The following is a 21,529-nucleotide window of genomic DNA, read 5'->3' as shown; positions in this document are numbered from 1 at the left end:
GTTTATTGAATTACACTGTAAAGCACATTGAGCTGCATTTTTCTGTATGAATTATGTTATGTAACCTAATTATTATCGTTGCTATTATTCATTACTTAACCTGGATATATCCTGAAAACTAGCTAACCAACTAACTAACTCTTACACTAAATCTAGCAAAAAAACATTATACTAATACACTACAAGCAACAAACTACTAATATAAACCTGCACTATTTTGAACAATTTCTTGTGTTTAGTGAAGCACTACATCAATTCAAGCCCATGCTAAGGACGTTTGTGTGATAGGAGAAGACACATACTTGTCGACTTGTTGAGTTTTGTTCTTAATATGGAAATGAAGACTTTGATTCCAAAATGCTATGTATCAATTTGTGACAGTTTTGGATATTATTTTTTAATGAATAACAGCTGACATATCATGGAAACCACATTTTTATTTCTCTAACAAAGGTTGTATTAATCATAATATACAACTTAGCACACTTTTCCACTTTTCCTCAGTCCATCTTAAATGACCTCGGGCCCAGAGAAGGTGGCAGCGTTTCTGGATTCTGTTTATATGTGGTTTCTTCTTTGTGCATTTGTGAATGCAGCGACAAACTGTATTCATAGACAGTGGTTTTTGGAAGTGTCCCTGAGCCCATGCAGTGATTTCCACTACAGAATTGTGTCTTTTGATGCAGTGCTGCCTGAGGGGCCCAAGATCATGGCCAGGGAATATTGGTTGTCATGCTAAGCACGTTTGTGTGATAAGAGGAGACACATACTTGTCAATTCTGAATTTTCTTCCTAATATGGAAATGAAGGCTTTGATTCCAAAATGCTGTGTATCAATTTGTGACAGTTTTGGATATAATTTTTTTTTGAAGAATAACAGGTGACATATAATGGAAATAACATTTTTATTTCTCTAATAAAGGCTGTATTAATCCTAATATAGCAATCACATTTCTTGTATGTGTACTCCCAAAAATGTATATCATGAATAAAAGAGAAATTTCGAAAGTGGTCTATAATGCACTTTTCAGCAAAACCCTTCATATCTGTTGGCTTAAACAGTTTCATTACAAGCATATAATTTAGTAATCCATTTTAAATTATCAGTTTTGACACAATCATGAAGTGCTTATAGAACTACTAGGCTTAGGTCCTTGTGCTTTATATGGCTTGTGAACAACTAAATGATTTGCAACTCTTTTAATAAAGTCATTTAACAAAACATGCTTATCTGTCATGACAAAGCCTATTCAGACCCTCTCAAATATCCTACACATGATCTATTACATATTATTTACTAAAGAAACATCCTCCAGTTCTTATTTACATCGGATTCTTTGTATTTGAAGTGACCACAAATCAGGTGTTTAGTGAGTTTTTACATTTCTAAAGAATGGGAGAGCATTTAAATGACTTCTACCATAGTGCCATATCAAATTCAAACAGTCTAATACTGTGTGCAATTAAAATTGTATCATAATAGATCACTGTGTCTGAGTGGAGTTTGATCCTGAAGTGTTTTGGGGCAAATTTCTTCATTGTATATGGCTCTATATGGAACCTTTTTGAAAATGGTTGATATTGTAACAATAGCAGAACCCTTTTTGGTGCAATATAGAGCCATTTTCAAGAATGCACATACAGCACATTCACCATCAGTCCTGAAGAACATTTTCACCATGCAAAGAACCATTTAAGTGTCAAATGGTTCTATATAGGAGTTATGGTTCTAAACAGAACCATTTCCTTTACTAAAGAACCCTTAAAGAACCATCTTTTTAGGGGGGTTCATAGTTGCTTTATATACTGTATTTACTCTCTGGCATGATTAAAGCACGAGCTGTATTGGTTTTCCACCTGTATGCTAATTATGGCTACATGTTCGTTCGCATCATTTCAGCAACGCCCATAAGTTTATGATGTCAGTAAGTGAGGGCTGGGAATAGTCCACTACAGGGGAAAAGTTCAAATACGGAGAAATGACATCCTTCAAAAACCCGAAGACACTTCAATGAGGTATGTGGTCAAGATTTCACCGTCAAGGGTGCCACAATCTGGATACCACAATCTACAGGTCTTATACATTAATCTGCCTGCACCATGTCTAAAAACGAAACTACCCTTTTGCTCATGAAGAGGGAGGGAAGTCAGCTCACAGCTGGTGTTGGAGAACAGCCTTACACTCATGTAGACGTGCAGATAGTGCAGATTCTAAACTGTTTTATTGTTAATAATGATTGTGTATGACGTATTTTAATACTGCAATGATATTTTATGGCGAGTTTCTTCGTGTCTGTTCGCCAGTTTTCCGCTTGTAGAGGGAGTTTCTCCTGTAACAGTTCACCTTCATTTCCATATGTGGTATCTTCATGTCGATATGGATGAAATAATCTGTTTTAGCTGCAGCTCATCCACCGAATTGTCATTATTACTCCATTACATGTTTAAACATTAGCTCACAGCATTTTATTGGTAACTGTGCGGTCTCCAAAACTGCGTACGGCTGAAACAGAAGATAGAAATGACGTGGCGTCGACAACAGCCTGTGTCAACATTGTCAGTTGGTTATTCCTAGCAGCAGAGTGTCATCTGGTGGCCAGATCTTGCCAAATCCCTCTAACTAACGTCAGGAAATCACCAATAATCACACTTTGAAATAACAGTGAACAAAGATAGTTTAAACACGTGACATTAATATTTAAGTCATTATTTATAGATATACTATATCTATATCTAGTATCTAGTAGGATATATAACATATCCTTCCAAAAATCCTTTTTTAATTTATATATATATATGTGTGTGTGTGTGTGTGTGTGTGTGTGTATATATATATATATATATATATATATATATATATATATATATATATATATATATATATATATAAAGAGAGAGAGAGAGAGAGAGAGAGAGAGAGAGTTAGATATATAGGCGCCTCGGTGGGGGGCAACAAACCTTCTGTACGTTGTCATATCAGGGAAACCATATCAGGGGAAAGTTTGAATTCAAACAACCGAAAGGAGGTAAGCGGTTAAGGCTTTACAGTCAGCGGAGTTTGATGTACTGAAACACGATGCCACAAAGTCTACAGTTCCAGTGTACAGTGCAAAACGAAAGTACCAAGTTGACTGTTCTTTTGTTTTTGTTGAAGGAAGGAAGCTCACAGCTACGTAGTCTGTTTTAATGATTATGAACGATTTTATTAGTGGCAACGAATATGTGAAGAGGTAATGTACTGTGACTGTAATAATGATAATTATACAGCGACTTTAATTCGTGTATTTTGTCTAGTTCACCAGAGTCCAGCACAGTTTGTTGACTTCTCCCTCACACATTAACTAAACCTGGTAATTAACTGCCAAGTTAAATTGTGTGTTTGAGCAGGAAAATGACCAAACTGCGCAGGACAACGCGGTTTGTGTCTAAGGCTTTTCTTATCCTCACCTGTTTTATATGCTCGTACTGCGCATTTTCACTATTATTGGTGTTTCTTCACATTGTTAACTTTTATGCGTCCGCGATTACACAGTGTTTTATTAGCACCACGTGGTCTACAAAACCTTGAGGACAAAATACGATGATAGATAGAAAATGGCATGTCAACTTTTACGTTCGGTTTCTTCACCAAAGCCTGCAAAACTGCGTAAGATACAGTTTGGCGAATAAAAGTATATTCTTGGGGTATAGTCCATCGGTTAGTGCACTAAGGGTTTTTATTTCAGGCGCATTTTTTGTGTCAACACGCTCCGATTGATGGTCTTGTACATAGTGAGTCTGACGGCTAAATGGTGATTTTTTTTTCTATTAATATTGACTTTCATTGTTAGTATTCTTTGCGCCCAAAAGGATTACATTTATTCCCAAAATAAATTCAGAGATGAATATTTTCTTTGCTGTAACAAAGTGATTTAATGGCTGTTCTGGGGAACCACCGCCCTGCACAGTTTCAGTTTTTCACTGCCTTAACACACCCAAACCAGCTCACATGACCTACTTGATTCCATTCAGCACGGTCTTTATAAGGAGCTGTCTCATGACTCAGGTGGTATGGCTCAAATTTTAATGGAGAGTGTGCGGCTGATGCTCAGTGGTGGCAGAACAAAGCTTTCTAAAACTTTTTAAACTGTTGCACTTTTACATGTTGACATTTGACCATTTTAAATCTGCTCTATCCTGAACTGTATTTGGAATAAATGGTCCAAAACTGTCCCTCATATAGCAATAGATGTAATAATTAAACATGTTTTTGGATGTGTTACATAATACAAAATTGCTTTACCACTGAGTCTACTTCAAGAACAGATAGCAGCTGGTCTTTATTGCAAAGCTCCTGACTAATCACATCCACAGTCTTGGGCCCAATCCCTTTTCTTATTTTTGCCCCTATCCCTTGTTTTCGAGTGTCACCTTGCCCCTTGGAACTGAGTTACAAGGGGTAGTGATGAAAATCTTCCCCTACGAAATGGGACAACCCTCAAATAAAGAAGAACATTACTACATTAACAGGTTACTAGTGGTGCTCTGTAGGCGGCCCTGCCAGTCTGCAGTGATAGCAGAGGAGGGTAAAGTTCAGCAACCTCAGCTAAATGTTTTTGGAGGGCAATGTATCCCTAACACTTCACCCTACCCCTCTGTCTCAACAAAAATTGGGACACCCTACCCCTTGATGTGAATGCACAAGACAATGGGGTAAGGGCTAAGTGGTAGGGGTGAGGAGGGAAATGGGATTGGGCCTTATTCACATTTAATCTAGCCCTAGTCTTTCAACCATTCTTTCATGTGCAGGGCGTGGGATTCATATATGAACTCTCAAATCAAGACATTGCTTGTGATTGGCTCAAAACCATGTAATCTGTAATTTGCTTCTTTAATCTGTTACTAAAGCAGTCAGTACGTAGTGTGCTGAAGGAAACTTTGAATATTGTTGATCGCATGTTTTTTCAGCAAATGAGCCAAGCATCAAAACAATGGCTGCGTCCAGAAACTATGAAAGTTATTGCTTTTTCCCCACCAATCCTCCTCCCCTCCTCCTGACATGGACACTAATTTGACACCATCTTACAGGCTGTCTCTGTGACGCCATGTAAACAACTGTCCAAATACCAGAGGAGACGAGAGAAGCTGCTCCAAACACTCACTGAAGCGGCTTCCAGCAGAGGATACATGAGTGTGTGCTACCCAACCATACTTTAAATTCTGTGTTTTTTGTTAATATATTCTGTGTTATGTATTTTGTACTTGATGTAAAAAAAAAGGACTAGAAAACCACACAAATGTGAATCATCTGGCTCTGTGCAGCAGCTCTGACTGGATACAGGAGTATTAGAAGTGTGCTTTCAAGCCAGTGTTGTCATAGGCACCAGTTCATCATAATTTATATAAAATTTAACAATGTTTAATGTAATCAACTGTCCCATTTTCCCAGTTTCTGTTCGTTCTGCTCCGTCCTAATCCTCTCTTCGATTCCTCTGGGGCAGTAGAGAAGCAGTTGGAGGGGAAGGGGAGGACAGGAGCAATAGCAAAAGTTTCCGGACGCAGACACTGATTCAAAGTGAAGTGTGTTGGTTTTCACTTCTCATTAGTGATTTTCCCTCCATCAGTTCTTTGCTGGTTGGAGTTGTACAAAATGAGAAAGACAAGTGTCAGTAACAATGGTATTTCTTGCTTAACATACAACCAAATCTTGTATGGCTGCAAGGAAAGATAACACCTCATAACTCTATCAATGGTGTCATACATCTTCTCTAGCTACTGGAGTGCACAGTGTTCAATCTTGGTGAAGTAGCATCCCAGTCAGAACTTATCAGTGGTAAACTAGTGCTGCTTGTAGGGAAGATGGTTCCATCGTTTTTAGTTTAAGGAAAATCCCCAGGTGACTCCTCACTAAATGAGCTGTACTGTACTACTATTTTTGGACCCATCATTTGACCTTTGCAACAAAGGATGGTGAGGCCCGCATCCTTCAGCTTCTGTGAACTTGATTTGACAGGCCCAAATTGTAATTACAGTAAGTTTCACCATTATGTCCTATGCTCTAATTACAATCTTTTCTTCATAGAACTCAGGTGGAGAAACCAGACCTACCTTTAACTAGCTGTGTGTCTATAAGGAGTGATAACTCAATGATCTAAACTCCTGTGAGAAAGAGAAGAGGTATGGATCAGGACTTAAATGTAAAAGCTTAGTAACATTACCTTTTCACATGAAACAAGGAACACTTTTTTCTTTTAAAGCCCCAAACAGTAAGCTTCGAAACTGTCATGATACTTTTTGGCACTCTAAGAAAAAGCAAATGCTTTAAAAAAAGGGTAATGGATAATGGAGGTATATGATAAATGATTGTTTAGGAATAAGGCCTTCTAAATCAGTTTCATGTTTATAATGCTGGTAATACCACTGTGGGAGCTGTTTAGAGATGATGCCTAAAGTCAAAAAAGAAGCTCTGTCTCTTAACTAACTGTAGAGCATCTATTCGCCTGCACTGCCTGTGAGCATCTTTCTGCTTCTTTTGTGAATGAAAGATGGTTAGCACTAACCTGCTGTTGTCTGAATGGTGTGTCTTTATTTCAGATGGAGAGACCAGACTCACCTTCACCCAGTCATTCGTCTATGAAGAGTGACAGCTCAATGATTCAGCCATTGCGTTTCAGTGACGAAGACAAGAGGTAGGGACTGGAGCTTTGCTTAATCGGGGGGATGTGGGGGGGTTGAAAAAGCATCTAGAGTGGTGAAAATGAGAGGTGAAAGAGAAAAAGAAAGTGCCCTATTGGCTGCCTTTCACATGGGGAAAAATGATTGAGTGCCCTCTAGGATGCCCCTTTAAGCAATAAATTATGATGATGTCCTTCTAGAGCAGGAAAATTAGATAACATGTCTTAATGAGTGCCCTTCTAGTGGAAAAAACATGATGCAGTGCTCTGTTAGGTGCCCTTACAATGGTCTAAACTGTAATCTCATCTGCACTGTCCCTGTTTTTTATTTTACAATGCACTCTTTAGTTAGATTAGATTATGTCAGATTAACTGTATTTCATAGTAAAAGACAAAGTAAATAGTTGCTCACAATGGCACAATAAAGTGTAAAATACTCTTTCGTAAGTATATTCTATCCATTTAAGTTTTAGTTTTAGCCACACCCCCTCTAGAATGTTCAGGTGTCAGAAGGGGCTCAAACCCTGACATCTACTACAGTGTGAGAGATAATACAGCAAGCTTTCTTTGAGGTTATAAAGATTGAGTCTTACCTATGATGCGTTACTGAATACTAATGTATGTACACTGTAAGTGCCTAGATTAATCGTTTCCTCTGTGTTTTACCTCAGAAGTGTTTGTTAAATAAATATTTTAAAGGTTTATAGTTCCCTGTGTATTGTGGATTGCCTACTAATATAATGTTAATCTTAATCAAGGATGAAGACTGTTTCATCATTAATGTTGCATCGTAGCTTTTTGTGCACAGATGGGGCCCCATGTTGTGCAGTAGGTGCCGTGTTTATTTTTTCCCTGCCCTTAAAACAGCCTGAGTCCACCAGTAATCCCAAATGATGCATAAAATTTACAAGCATATTATTAAATGACATTCTTTAATTCACAGGATACAGATGGAGAGACCAGACTCGCCTTTAGCCAGCCAAGCATCTATGAAGAGTGACAGCTCAATGATACAACCACTTCGTCTCAGTCAAACAGAAAAGAGGTATGAACTAGAACATTGCTACAGTCGCTACAAATGTAAGATTTCCACATGAAACACGACACAGTTTCTTACTTTTAAAGCCTCAAAAGGAAATCAGTGCTACTTTCTTTGACAGCCATGAACAAGAAGCTTTAAATCTCACAAGACAATCCTTAGCACTTCGTCAACAGATGCTTTAGAAGACAAATAATGCTACAATGCATACAGCTAGTCGGCTTTGTAGTGTTTTAACATCGGTGCTACTACTTTAAACAACGTACAAAATATTTTCGGCATGAACTTCACTGGTGAAGAGGGAAAAAATGTTGAAGTTGAAAAATGTGTTGCTGCTCAGTATATTGTAAAGGCTACATTTCCAGTTACTTTAAGCCTGAATAGGGTTATGATCAGTTTCTGTGTAGAAACAAGACCAGAGGAGGATGGGGAATGCCAATGAGTGTTCAATAAAAGGGGTTAAACTTGATAATTAAATGCTTTTCTAGTCATTTTCTAAAGTAGAACAATGTATAACATGAAATCTCTAAGACAACCTGGCAGTATCTTTCTGTTTTTCTACAGAAAAGTTTTGGCAGGGGAGCAGTAGAACGCTAGCATTACTACTACTGAGTGCTGATTGGTTGGCAAGCTGATCAGCTCAATAAAGTGCTGAATAAAGCATCATGAATGTACATAGAACACTGTTAGACAGTCCTAGAACTGGAGTTGAAAGGTTTAAAGTATGACAGGAGTGTTGAAACCTGTGACAGCATCCTTCCAATGGATTATTGTCACCCACTGGCTTGCTGTTGTCTTGAAGAGGGGTGGACCATATCAGATACAGGATACTGTTGAGCTTGAAAACCCAGCAGTATGACTCAAGTTAGTGTGAACTGGTAGATACTTTTATTGTCACACCTACATATTTTCGCTGTCCAGTGCTCCGAAATCACTTTGAATAAAATTACAAATTGGGTTAACTTACATTGAAAGTGAAAAGTTTTTGCCCTCTCTGGTAAAGTTACTTTATTGGATATACTTGTTTTTCTTTGTACACTGACAACATGTAAAGTTAAATCAAGGCGTCTTTATTGTCATTCCTCAATGTAACTTTCATACATTGGAACGAAATGTCATTCTTCAGACTGTGAAAAACAGTGAAAAGCAAGTGCAGAATATACAATAAATACATCAGACAATCAACATGCACAACATTAAATGCACACGAAATAAATACACAGAACAATAAATACACATAACTTGTCTGGACAACAAAATAACCTCCTCCTTGTATGTGGACTGTAGTATTTTCAGTATACCTGATGATTTTATTTGAGCCATGCCTTGCAGCATGAGTCAGCCATGTGAAACATGTATAACATGTATTCATCCTTTCTTAAACTTCCAGATGCAGTTTACATTTTCTGTAAGGCATTTTTAATTATTAATTCTAAATTTCACTACTAATGCAGCAGCCAGACCTATATTTTAATGTCTTTATTTCACAGAACTCAGGCGGAAGGACCAGACTCGCCTTCACTCAGCCATGCATCTATGAGGAGTGACAGCTCAATGATACAACCTCTTCGTTTCAGTCAGACAGACGAGAGGTATGGCCTAGAGCATTGCTTATGTTACAAATGTAAGATTTCCACATGAAACACAAGACATATTTCCTTTATTTTTTTAGTCCCAAATGGGACAAGATGGTTTAAAATTGCAAATAATGCCACAATACCAAGAAATATTTTTCTGTGTAGAAACAGGGCTGCCCAGTTCAATGCCATGCACATTGTAGGCAGCAATGCCACTATAGTAGCTGTTTTGACTTGAGAATGCAAAAAACATTGAAGGTTGAAGGTTTCCTTCACATCACATTGGACAAAAGCTGGACTTGCGCTACACGATTTTTAGCCCGTTTTAAAACATGATTTGCCCCTTCCAACAAATTTTTCCAATCTAAGGTGATTTTCCAGGTTACGAGCGATGAAGCGACTGCCTGCACGGATGGTCTGGTAGTGTGAGAGGAGTCTTTAGGAATCCTTAGCCCTCAGGATTGAGCTCTGAAGTGACGAGAGGTCTTTCTGATATTTTCAAATGTTTGATTTTTAGGACTCAAAACCTTACTAAGTTCTGTAACTTGACATGGTCAACAGTGTAATTGAATGAGTGATTCAATAGGAGAGCAAGGAGAGATAAAAAAGGTGAAGAGAGGTGTCTGTGCACTCTGAATATCGCAGTCTGTTTTGAGCCTTAAAATCCTTAAATCATTTATATATAAAACACATTTATTATTTTTATAAGGTGTTTATTAAATCTGGATCCTACTATTAAAGCAATAGTATGAGCCATGTTTTAATTACAGTCTTTATTTCACAGAACTCAGATACAGAGACCAGACTCGCCTTCACCCAGCCAAGTATCTATGAAGAGTGACAGCTCAATGATTCAACCACTTCGATTCAGTGCAACAGACACAAAGACACATGAGACAGAGGCTGCAGCAGTGGAAACCAGTGACATAAATAAGGAACGATGTCAGTACCATGGAAGAGTTCTAGATATGTTCTGCAGGACTGATCAGAATCCTATCTGCAAGAGCTGTGCTATACAGGAGCACAGAGACCATAAAAAGCATTACACAAAGGTGAGCACAGCCAAGGATGTTTGATTAAAGTTGTATGCACCACTTTAGACCATCTAATGTGAGAATTCCATGTTTATATTCCCAAAGGCTTCCAAACAAAACGCTTAATAGCAATATGGACAGACACTACTGTGCAAAAAAAATGGCAGACAAAGAGACTGAATGGGTAAACCTTTGGCAATTGTTTGCTGCATAACCAGAGACACATTTGACTTCCAGTTGTAAATGCATGTGGCTAAAATCTTATCAGGATACAATGCAGATTCAAGTCACATGAAGTGACGAGGTGTAAACACTGTCAATAGGTCCACAAAGGCATCACTGATTCTGCAAAGAATATAAAAAGCAGTAGGACAGCAGCTTCCAAATCTTTCCTATCTCATTTAATATTGCTATATGGCTATAAAGATGTAGTTGAAAAAAGTCGTACACCAACTTCTACAAGGTGTTGAGAAAATGAAATGCATAACACGGCGGAGAAAGATCTTTTTAACTAACATTTCTGAGCCTCACATTTTTGTCTAAAACTTCCTTTGTTTCAACAGGTTACACCAAACACTTTGTCTGCTCTGCAAAATATGTTGAGTAGCATGACGGCAGATACATTCAGAGCTTTGAAAAACCACCTCTGCCGAGAATACCCAGAGTGCTTTGAGAGTCTGGAAGATGATTTGGACCCTAAGGGTGTTGCTGAAAGAATGATGGAAAGCTTCTCTGGAGAAGACACTTTGAAAGTCACTGTTCATTTCCTGACTCGAAGTAAGTCTATTGGAAAATACGATTTTATATACAAGACTATAAACACATGCTTTGGTAAGGTTATTAAACTAGATACAAATGCACTTTAAAAAAAAAAGCAATGTGATGAATCAAGATTTTTGAGTTTTCTCAACATTTCTCAAGCTGTTTTTGTGGTTTTTCTTACTAAGAATAATCTGTTTAACCGACTACAATTTAGATAAATGCAATAAAATTGAAATGTCTTTAAAAAATTTACCTACAATGCTACATTACAGCATTTGCTGCCACTTTTATCTTGAACGGCTTTCAATCTAATCGTGTTACAGAGGTAAGCTGATGTAGCACTTGGAGTCTTGCTCAGGGCTGCTTGTTGGTACAGCATGATGTGTTTGCCTGAGCAGAGAATCAATCCCCAGCCTGCGGGTTGGTGGGCAGAGACCAAAATACTAAAGACCAGAATGGTGATGTTTTATTGCCATTTCTATTGGCCACACACCACAAAGAAAGTGTTTAATAAATAAATTCTTGTCTTTAGCTTACAGTTGGTATAGGGTGGGTAGCACAGCTGTCCTCCACTCAGCACACTAAGATTTGATTCCCTTCTTGGGACAGAACCTAATGCTATGTTAGTTACATCAGTAACATGATTAGACTGCAAGTCATGCTGGATTATTAGTAGACGAAAATGTGATATAGGCTGTGTCCCCTTGTTATGTTTTATTGGCAGCAAACTGTTGGATGAACAAAGAAATCTTAGTTAAACAAATTAGAAATTTAGTTAAACAAATGAATCTGCTGTTGAGAAGAGTGAAAAAAGCTCCACGATGAGTTCTCTTTCTTTTTAACACTGTAGTGACCTTTCACACATAACAGTGCTTAACAGTTCAACAATTTATTTTTCAGATACACCACTTGTAATTTGCATGGAAACAGTGAAGACAAAACTCAGAATCAAATTTAAACATTTACATGAAGGTAATGAACAGCTGGGACAGCAGTCCATATTAGAGGACATTTACACACAGCTCTATATCACTGAGGGTGGAACCGGAGAGGTAAATAATGAGCATGAAGTAAGGCAGATTGAGGCTGCAGCCAAGAATCTCTACGCACAAGAAACTCCACTTGATTTGAGCAACATCTTCAAGGCACAAAAGCATATTAAAACAGTTCTGACCAAAGGGATAGCTGGAGTTGGTAAAACTGTCTCTGTGCAGAAGTTTGTTCTTGATTGGGCAGAAGGTCAGTCCAATCAAGACTTCCACCTCATTCTTCCACTTTCTTTTCGCGATCTAAACCTTGAGAGGGGACGAGTCTGCAGCCTGATGGGCCTTCTCCAGCACTATTTTCCAGAAATTAAAGAGATTGAAAAACTTGAGAGTGAGAACATTAAATTCTTGTTAATTCTGGATGGCCTGGATGAGTGCAGACTGTCTTTGGATTTCCAGAACAGCCAAAAATGGTCTGACATAGCAAAGCCAACTACACTAAATGTGCTTCTTGTAAATCTAATTCAGGGCAACCTACTCCCCTCTGCTCATCTCTGGATCACTTCCCGTCCAGCAGCAGCTAACCAGATTCCCAAAGGTTGTGCTCAACGAGTTACTGAAGTTAGAGGGTTTCAGGAGAAACAGAAAGAGGAGTATTTCAGGAAGAAATTCAAAGAAAAGCATGTTGCAGACAAAATCATTGAACACATCTGGTCTTCACGGAGTCTTCACATTATGTGTCACATTCCAGTCTTCTGTTGGATTTCGGCAACTGTTCTTGAAACCTTTCTGAAGTCACCAGGTAGTAGTGAAATTCCTAAAGACCAAACACAGCTGTACACACACTTCCTCCTGATTCAGACAAGCATGAAGAACATGAAATACCAAGGAATGAAAAAAGAAGATCCACGCAAATTGTCAGAAACAGACAAAGAGATGATCTTGAAGCTGGGACGTCTGGCTTTTGAAGAGTTACAAAAGGGAAATCTGATATTCTATGAAGAGGAATTGAAAAAATACGGTATTGATATCAGTGAGGGTTCACAGTTCTCCACTTTGTGCACCGAGATCTTCAAAGAAGAGGCCGGCTTCTATAGTAAAACGATCTTCTGCTTTGTGCATCTGAGTGTTCAGGAGTTTCTTGCTGCCCTTTATGTGTTGTGTTCAAACATAAATGAGGGTACAAATGTTCTTAGTCCAGAACCCAGACAAAAAGAAAAAGTGAAATTGTCAGATGTTCTGAAGAGTGCAGTGACCAAAGCCATGCAATGTAAGAACGGAGAACTTGACCTGTTCCTCCGCTTTCTCTTGGGGCTTTCCATTGACTCCAATCAGAGGCTCCTGAAAGGTCTTCTGATTCAAAAAGCAAGTAGCCCTCAAAGTATTAAGGAGACTGTCAAATTCATTGAAGAAAAAATCAAGACACAAAACACAACAGAGAGGACCATCAATCTGTTCCATTGCTTGAATGAGCTAAATGACAACTCTCTGGTGAAGGAAATGGAGACAATTTTGCACACAGAAAAACTCTCAGACAAAGTTCTGAAGCCAGACCAATGTTCAGCTCTGGCATTTGTGCTACTGCTTTCAGATGACATCATTAAAGAATTTGATCTCAGGGCATTTAACACACAACAAGTAGGCCGCCAAAGACTTTTACCTGTTGTGAAGACAGCAAAGAAAGCCATGTGAGTATTGCAGTTGAATATGCAAAAATCATGCATTGTTACAAATTATAAATATTGATATAATAAAGAGACAATGTTCAGTGTTCTTTTTTGGTTTACTTTAATAGCCTTTCAGGGTGTAACATTACACCTGACTCTTGTGAAACTGTGGCTTCTGCACTGAAGATAGCAAACTCACCAGTTAGGGAGCTGGAACTGAGCTACAATGGCTTTGGAGATAAAGGAGTTGAACAGCTCCTTGCTGGACTAACAAGTCCACATTGTTGGTTAGAGAAACTGAAGTAAGTGAACCTGGTGTTTCTGTTCATAAGCAATATATGAATGAAGTTTGAAGTGTGCTCAATCTTGTCCCTCCTGTTTCTTCAACAGTCTTGCTGGTTGCGGAATCACAGACACAAGCTGCAAGGTACTTGCATCTGTATTAGAAACAGAAGGTTCCCACCTTACATGTTTGGACTTATCTTTCAACAATCTAAAAGATTCAGGAGTGAAGTTACTTCAGTCTGGCCTACAAAGTCTACACTGCAACCTACAAAAATTGAGGTATTTTTAATGCAAAAACATAAATAACACTTAACTTTACTTGTGCATATTTGTTTGTATTTTTTATTTATAAAAGCTATAGCTATTGAGTAAACAGTTTTTTAAAAATGCTTCTTCCTTCTCATGTGATATGTGCAACCAGACACTTATTTCCACAGTGAAAAGGGTTCATTTTACTCACAATCTCAGCATAATCATAAATTGAACAATTCGAGCTAATTAGCAATTCTGTTTAGCATGTTATCCACTGAGTCAGTGATCATTGTCCATAAAATTCCAGGTTTTTGTTTAACCACACTAACAACATTGCTTTCTAACACGAGAATTAAGGCAGAAATGCTAAGCTTGTTGTGCTGTTGTGTTGTGTTGAGTTATTCCATGTCAACTCACCTGAGCCCTGTCTGGTCACATAATAGATTTCCATGAAAAAATTTCATTTAAACAGCCACAAAAAAAAAAAAAAATTCAAAACTACGCTCCAAGTAGTTTTTTAATGATATATATGTTTTTAAAAATTTCATTATTAGTTTGTATTAGTTTAAATATTGAGTTTAATTAATGACTGAACTGAGCTGAAATATTAACTAGATATAAATACAAAATAAGAATGATATTTTACTTTAAAGTGTGCTAATAACCCTCAACAGGTCTGTTTTTTTAAAGAATGTAGAATTTAGATCAGAATGAATTTGGAAGTTTTCATTAAAGAATGCTTTACACTGGGATTATTAGTCAAATACCTTATTTTCAAGAAACTACTAGAGCATGAAAAAGTTAGTTGTCTTTATTGAGGAAAAAAATGAACAAAATATGATCAGTCCCTTTTTAGAAACTACAGGATCAAAAAGGCCTACACCATGTAAGATTTGGGGATTTAGAGACCTCTCTGGTGGAAAACTGTAATTGCACACAACAAGTGGAAGAACATTTTGTAATGTTGGTTGTGCTTTGGACCCCTTCCCCAAGTGGATGAATCTGATGATTGTGAGCGCGTTGAAAGAGCATTCAAAGAGAAATCAGCCAAAACTTGGTGAAGGACATGTTATCCAAGGATGTAAGTGAATGTTCTACATGATTATCTATAGTGTGAATTACCTACAGCAGAGGTGCTTAGTCATTGCTCATGTGTCTCTAATATTCAGTTGCTCCTGAAGGCCTTCATTACCTAGATCAGGTGTGTTAGATCGAAAAAACAATAACGATAAGTATCGCGATATAACTTTTCCTCGATAGAGCGATAAGACAGGTTCGATAAATGTTCGATATAATACACCATTCTCACACTTCCACATTTTAGCGAAAGCCCTGGTGGCGCTTTCTACTGCAAGGAAAGCGACACTACACTGCTGTCACCAGGAGAGAGCGCACTTCCGGCGCCAAACCGTCATATTTTAGTATTAGTGCATTCTCGAGCAACGAAAGTGAAAGAAAGAAGTGGGTTCATGTTCGAAAGTAAACTGAGGAAGCTGTGAGGCATTGGAGAGCGGGAGAGCGCTATCTTTCCAGGCTAGCTGTTTTTAGCTGCTGGCTGACTTGGCTCTGGCAAAACACGGTGAATTGATGATACGGTAGATCAAACAAGACACAAAATCACTGCTTTCAGTTTAAACATGCCTAAAAGGAGGACTCTGTGACTGATGTGAGAGATTCACACTGCAGATAATGCTTTTACACAGAGAACGTCAGATATACTGCAGTTCACCCCTTAAACTACTACTATAGCATAGAGAAACCCAGTCATCGCTAGCTGGTGTCTGAATACTGTGATAAGCTCTGACATGGATGTGGTAGGAGTGACAGCAGTGACCTACCGAACCGAGTTGACGTTGTTGAGAAACTAAAGAGTTTAGCACTGTTGTTGGCCACTTGTTTAGTATTTGTAACGGGGTAGCCGAGCGCTCGTCACCATACAGCTAAAAATAATCTGTTTTCTTTCTTAAATCATGACTATTACAAAAATTGCAGCTGTGCTTTTCAAGCTGATAAAAACAGCTCAGAAACTTTCTCCCACTCTCCCATGACAGATTTGTGAAATGTTCCACTGTTTGCCAAGTATTTGTCATGATTCGACCATAAGTGATAGCTTAAAACCACAGTTAACCACCCAGGAGCAAAATCAGCCTTCAAACGTGAAAGAAATCATGATTTGACATTTATCGCAATATGTATCGATATCGAACGATATGAATTTTGTTTATCATGATAACGTTTTTGGCCATATCGCCCAGCTCTATGTGAGGGTGAGGTTTGCATGGCGTAGTACAGCATGGAGCTTGATGGTGGTCAAGCCGGTCCAGAGTGGCACCCGATCAAGGCAGAAGAGGCAGCAGCATCAGACGCACAGGATGGGCAGCTGTTCAACTCGGCAAAGGAAACGAAAGAAAGGAAAAACACACAGTCAGTTCTGTAATGGGTGATTGATTAATTTGATTAGTTTAAATGATTGATTAGTTCAAATGATTAATTTGATAAGTTTAGTTTATGCAACAGCAGCATCAGTGGGGTCAGGTTGTGAGGGTGAGGTTTGCACGGCGTTGTGCAGCAAGAAGCTCAATGGTGGTCAAGCCGGTCCAGAGGGCTGGCGAGCAGTGGCACCCGATCAAGGCAGAGAGGCAGCAGCATCAGACGCACAGGGTGGGCAGCTGTTCAACTCGGCAAAGGAAAGAAAGAAAGGAAAAACACACAGAGAGTCAGTTCTGTAATGAGTGACTGACAGAACTGAGAGTCAGTTCTGTAATGGGTGTCAGTTCTGTAATGGGCAACTGATTACAGATTAAAGTGTTAGCAGAGCAGCAGAGATTCTGGCAGGTATAGAACTGACAGGGAAAACTAATTACCAAAGGCTTGACTATACAAGTAAGTTTTTAGCCTAGACTTAAAGACTGAGGCTGTGTCTGAGTCCTGAACCTGAGCCAGCACCTTGTGATCTAAGTAGGCGTGATGGTTCATAGTGAGAGAGAAGTTCACTCAGGTACAGAGGGGCGAGTCCATTTAGAGCTTTATAAGTCAGTAAGAGAATTTTATAATCAATGCGAAATTTAACTGGTAACCAGTGTAAGGTTGATAAAACTGGGCTGATATGGTCAAACTCTGGTTCTAGTAAGAACTCTGGCTGCAGCGTTCTGGACTAGCTGAAGCTTGTTGAGGCTTTTGCTGGGACATCCAGACAGCAGGGCATTACAGTAATCTAGCCTTGAAGTAATAAATGCATGAACTAACTTTTCTGCATCCTGTAGAGATAATGCATTTCTCAATTTAGCAATATTGCAGAGATGCAGGAAGGCTGTTTTAGTAATATTAGTTATGTGTGCGTCGAAGGACAGATCAGGGTCTATAATGACACCAAGGCTTTTTACAGATGAGCTTGATGCAACTGAGAAATTGTTTAGTTTAAGTGTTAAATTAGACAGTTTGTTTCTAGCCGCTTTTGGACCAAGAAGTAGAACCACTGTTTTATCGGAGTTAAGAAGGAGAAAGTTACTCAACATCCAGTCTTTTACGTCTTTTATACAGTCTTCAATCTTGCTAAGTTTAATTTTATCATCCGGTTTGCTTGCTAAGTATAACTGAGTGTCATCGGCATAGCAGTGGATAATAAAAATATATCATACAGAACAACTTCAACTAAATTAAAGTTTTTGGAAATCCTTAACCAGATATGCCAGGTGAATTGACGTGGAATGACCCATGTTGTTTTCCTGTTTAGCTATGTGCACAAATGAATGAAGTGTTAATATTTCATATTGTTTAGACAGATTTAGTTGAAAAGATGCACAAGAAATGTTAATGGCTTATAACAATAGAATGTTGTGAGTGCCTTAAAGCTGGGGCAACACAAGTCTCCCTTGTGGCCAAAAAGATCTTCTTCATCCACTTAAAATAATCTTAAAAAAGGGTTTTGCATGTGTTCCATCACTGTTTGTACACGTTGTTGTAGACACAGATGAATTAGGGTGCGGAAACAAAAAGATAATATACGTATTAGTGATGATTCCGAACGTAATAATTTATGACTTACTTCCTGTCATGTGCTCTTAGACTCAGAGAGTGCATGCTTACAAAGACGTCCTGCAAGAGCCTTGCACAAGTGTTGGTTTCGACCACCACAAAGCTAACAGATTTGGATCTGAGGGATAATAACTTGAAGGATTCTGGTGTAAAGTTCCTGTCACGTGGGCTAAAAAATCAGAGCTGTAAACTCCAGGCACTCAGGTTTGTAATGTATTATGGTGATCTTTTGATTCTATAGACGGAATATAACTGTTACCAGCTTGCTGATTGTTTAAGTACTTAGGTACTCTAATGCAGTCAGGTGCAAAAGGAATTCACTTATTTGTTGAGTTAAGGATGTGCAATGAAACATCTACATCTGAGAGGTTAAATACTGTGTATCCCTGATCATTTCAGTCTGTCAGGTTGTCAGATCACAAAGGAAGGTTTTAAATCACTTGCTGATGCTTTGGGTTCAAACCCATCTCATATTCGAAATCTTGACTTGAGCTACAACTATCCTGGAGACTCGGATATGAAGCTTATCCCAGGAATAGCCGAGTCGTCATTAGAAGTGAAGTAAGTACACTATACATCCTTAAATAGCATAATACACAGTTTAGAATGCCATTCACTACAGTGTTTCTGTTTCCTCATAGACTGGACCATGGAGGGGAATCACGGATCAAGTCAGGGCTGAGAAAATGTAAGTCTGTATGTAGCTACAGATCTCTTCTATTAATGAGTAAACAAAACATTTAAGTGTAAGACACCAAAGTAATAATTTATCAACAAAACAGCATTCTCATGACTTTTCTAAAGTCAACTTTGCTTCCTGATCCAGTTTATTGTGTTATATAGGATTTCCCTTTTTAACATATATCTATTCACTGTTAGAACAAAACCTCCAAAATCTCCAAAATGGTAACTTGACAGGAGAAGGAAAAAATGTTCTTAACTTTTAATGGAAGTTAATAGAGAAATCATTTATTCTAATTATTTTTCTTATTTTTCTGGTCCATTCGCCAAAGGCAGCTGTCCATTTTAAACTACATCAAATAATGTAAAACGAAAATAATGGATATACAACATTTTGTCCTGAGAGTGATGATATACTGTATATCATCATATAAAATCATCTTTAAAATAATTTACTATTTACTATAATTTATCTCTGTGGCTGATAAACCTGATTCCATAATGCTAGCCTGCTTGGTTCCACCTTTTGACATCCATGTTTAGATCCAACTTGTGAAAAAGTGTCAGGATGTTTCACGCCGTTAGATCTAATTCACTGCATTAATACAAATATTGTTAACAAATTTTCCTTTTTGCAGATGCTTGTCAACTTACTCTTGACTCAAACACAGCAAATGGACATCTGTGGCTCTCGGAGGACAAAAGACAAGTGTCTTGGGTTGAAGAGAAGAAGGAATATCCTGAGCATCCTGGACGATTTAATCATGTTTCTCAAATTCTGTGCAAAGAAGGCCTTTCTGAGGAACGCTTTTACTGGGAGGTTAGTTGGACTGGCAATGGGACCTACATTGGTGTGACATACAAAGCAGAAACTCTTGATCAAGGATGGAACACCGTGTTCGGACTGAATGATAAATCGTGGGGGCTCGAGTGCGCAGACAATGAGTATAACATCTGTCACAATAAAAGCAAAACTTCCATACCATCCCCCTCGCAGTCACACACGGTGGGAGTTTATCTTGACTGGAAGGGTGGAACTCTGTCTTTCTACAATGTGACATCTGGCAACCTCACTCTACTGCATACAACACATCAGACATTCACTGAGCCACTTTATCCAGGGTTTGGGTTTAAGTCCCAGCGCTCTACAGTGTCTTTGTGTAAAATGGACAAGAAATAAACTGGTAGGTGCAGATGGGTCTCAATGTGGGAATATGTATCAGAAAAGCAGCCAGACATCTTCTGTGATGAGGAGCGGAGAGAACTAGTTTTAGTAGTTTTGCAGGACTGCATTTTTAACAGTGTGTTGAAGATAGCATTTAGTAAGGTTTCTAAACTATTTTTGGATATTTGTTGTAAATATTTAAAAGGACATTTTATTGTGTGTTAAGTCATCATTTTTATCTTGTATGCATATTTTAAAGGTAAAATATTGGTATTTTAGTATATTTTATTTTTTCATTTTAGACCAAAGTAAAATTAAAATCCAATGAGTTGTTCTACACATCAAGTTAACAGGCTTAGCATTAATACACTTTTGTATATGTTGTATATGTACATGTATTATATATTTATTTATTTTTGATCATGTTGTTTGTGACAAAAAATCTGATAAAAACTGTTGTTTATCACTCATGAGTATACCCACTACTGTTGTGATTGCTAAGTTTGATCATACATAATAAGAGTTTATCAATGCTCCTGACACTGATTTATGAACTACTCTTTTGTGGAAACACATATTAGAATTGAGCTCTTGAGTTCTCTCAAAGTAGAATTCCACCGTTTTCCAGGCTTAATTCAGTCATTGAGATGTAAACAGAGTAATTTAAAGTGGTTTGGTGTGACATGGTGTACTGTAGTGAAACTGACTCAGCTATTTTTTTAACAATAAAGGTGATACCAGGTGGTGTGATGAAGCAGGCATAGGCACGTTGGAAGGATCCATTTGCAGGTTTAATACAAAGTCCAATGATCTGAAAAACAGAATCCAAGAACAGGCAGAGGTCAGATACCAGATAATCCAAAACATTACAATCAACACGGTCCAAAGACAAAAGTCCAGGCAAACAAGCAAAAGGTCAAAAAGCCAGCATAAACGTTCAAGACACCGAATAGAAGGCTCAGAATTGCTAGGTTAAAATAACTGGCAATGCTTCACGAAGGAGAGAGGTTTAGAGAGGGGTAGTTGTAGGAGAGGAGAAACAGGTGTGACAAAGGAGTGACAGCCTCAGAATTCGGGGGATGATGACCTCTGGTGTCCAAAGTTGGTAGTGCTACTGACAGGTGGTGGGATTACTAAAACACAAATATAGCCATTTTATTTATTATCGAAAACCACCAGTGAACCTTCTGGGTTTTATATGTTAATGATAAATCTGAAAAAAGGATTACTACAACACAAATGTAGCTATTTTATTTATTATCGAAAACCACCAGTGAACCTTCTGGGTTTTATATGTTAATGGTGAATCTGAAAAAAAAAGACTTTTGTAGTCTACTATTTTGTCTTACAATGACCTGCATGTACCTCACCACCATGAATGGCTTTTTAAAAA

At 38.1% G+C, this 21,529-nt stretch overlaps 1 protein-coding gene across 6 annotated transcripts; it reads left to right on the top strand.

Moving 5' to 3' along the window:
• Positions 1-1,918: 1,918 nt before the first annotated feature.
• LOC118806061 (NLR family CARD domain-containing protein 3-like) lies at positions 1,919-20,606 on the top strand. 6 transcript variants are annotated; one of them, XM_036567349.1, is made up of 15 exons: positions 1,919-2,016; positions 6,062-6,156; positions 6,574-6,668; positions 7,597-7,698; positions 9,083-9,100; positions 9,183-9,284; positions 10,054-10,321; positions 10,867-11,080; positions 11,966-13,739; positions 13,847-14,020; positions 14,109-14,282; positions 18,321-18,494; positions 18,690-18,851; positions 18,932-18,978; positions 19,610-20,606. In XM_036567349.1, the coding sequence occupies exons 3-15, from the start codon at positions 6,574-6,576 to the stop codon at positions 20,149-20,151; spliced, it is 3,846 nt and encodes a 1,281-aa protein (XP_036423242.1). In that variant the 5' UTR covers positions 1,919-2,016; positions 6,062-6,156; the 3' UTR covers positions 20,152-20,606. The 6 variants fall into 6 exon arrangements, with proteins under 6 accessions (XP_036423242.1, XP_036423249.1, XP_036423243.1 ...); XM_036567355.1 differs by having other exon boundaries at positions 1,998-2,074; XM_036567354.1 differs by lacking the exon at positions 1,919-2,016 and adding an exon at positions 2,922-3,026.
• Positions 20,607-21,529: the final 923 nt, after the last annotated feature.

The sequence above is a fragment of the Colossoma macropomum genome, unplaced genomic scaffold (assembly GCF_904425465.1).
Source record: "Colossoma macropomum unplaced genomic scaffold, Colossoma_macropomum, whole genome shotgun sequence".
NCBI lineage: Eukaryota > Metazoa > Chordata > Actinopteri > Characiformes > Serrasalmidae > Colossoma > Colossoma macropomum.
The sequence above is the reverse complement of the archived record's forward strand: the minus strand, read 5'-3'. Positions and strand labels throughout refer to the sequence as shown.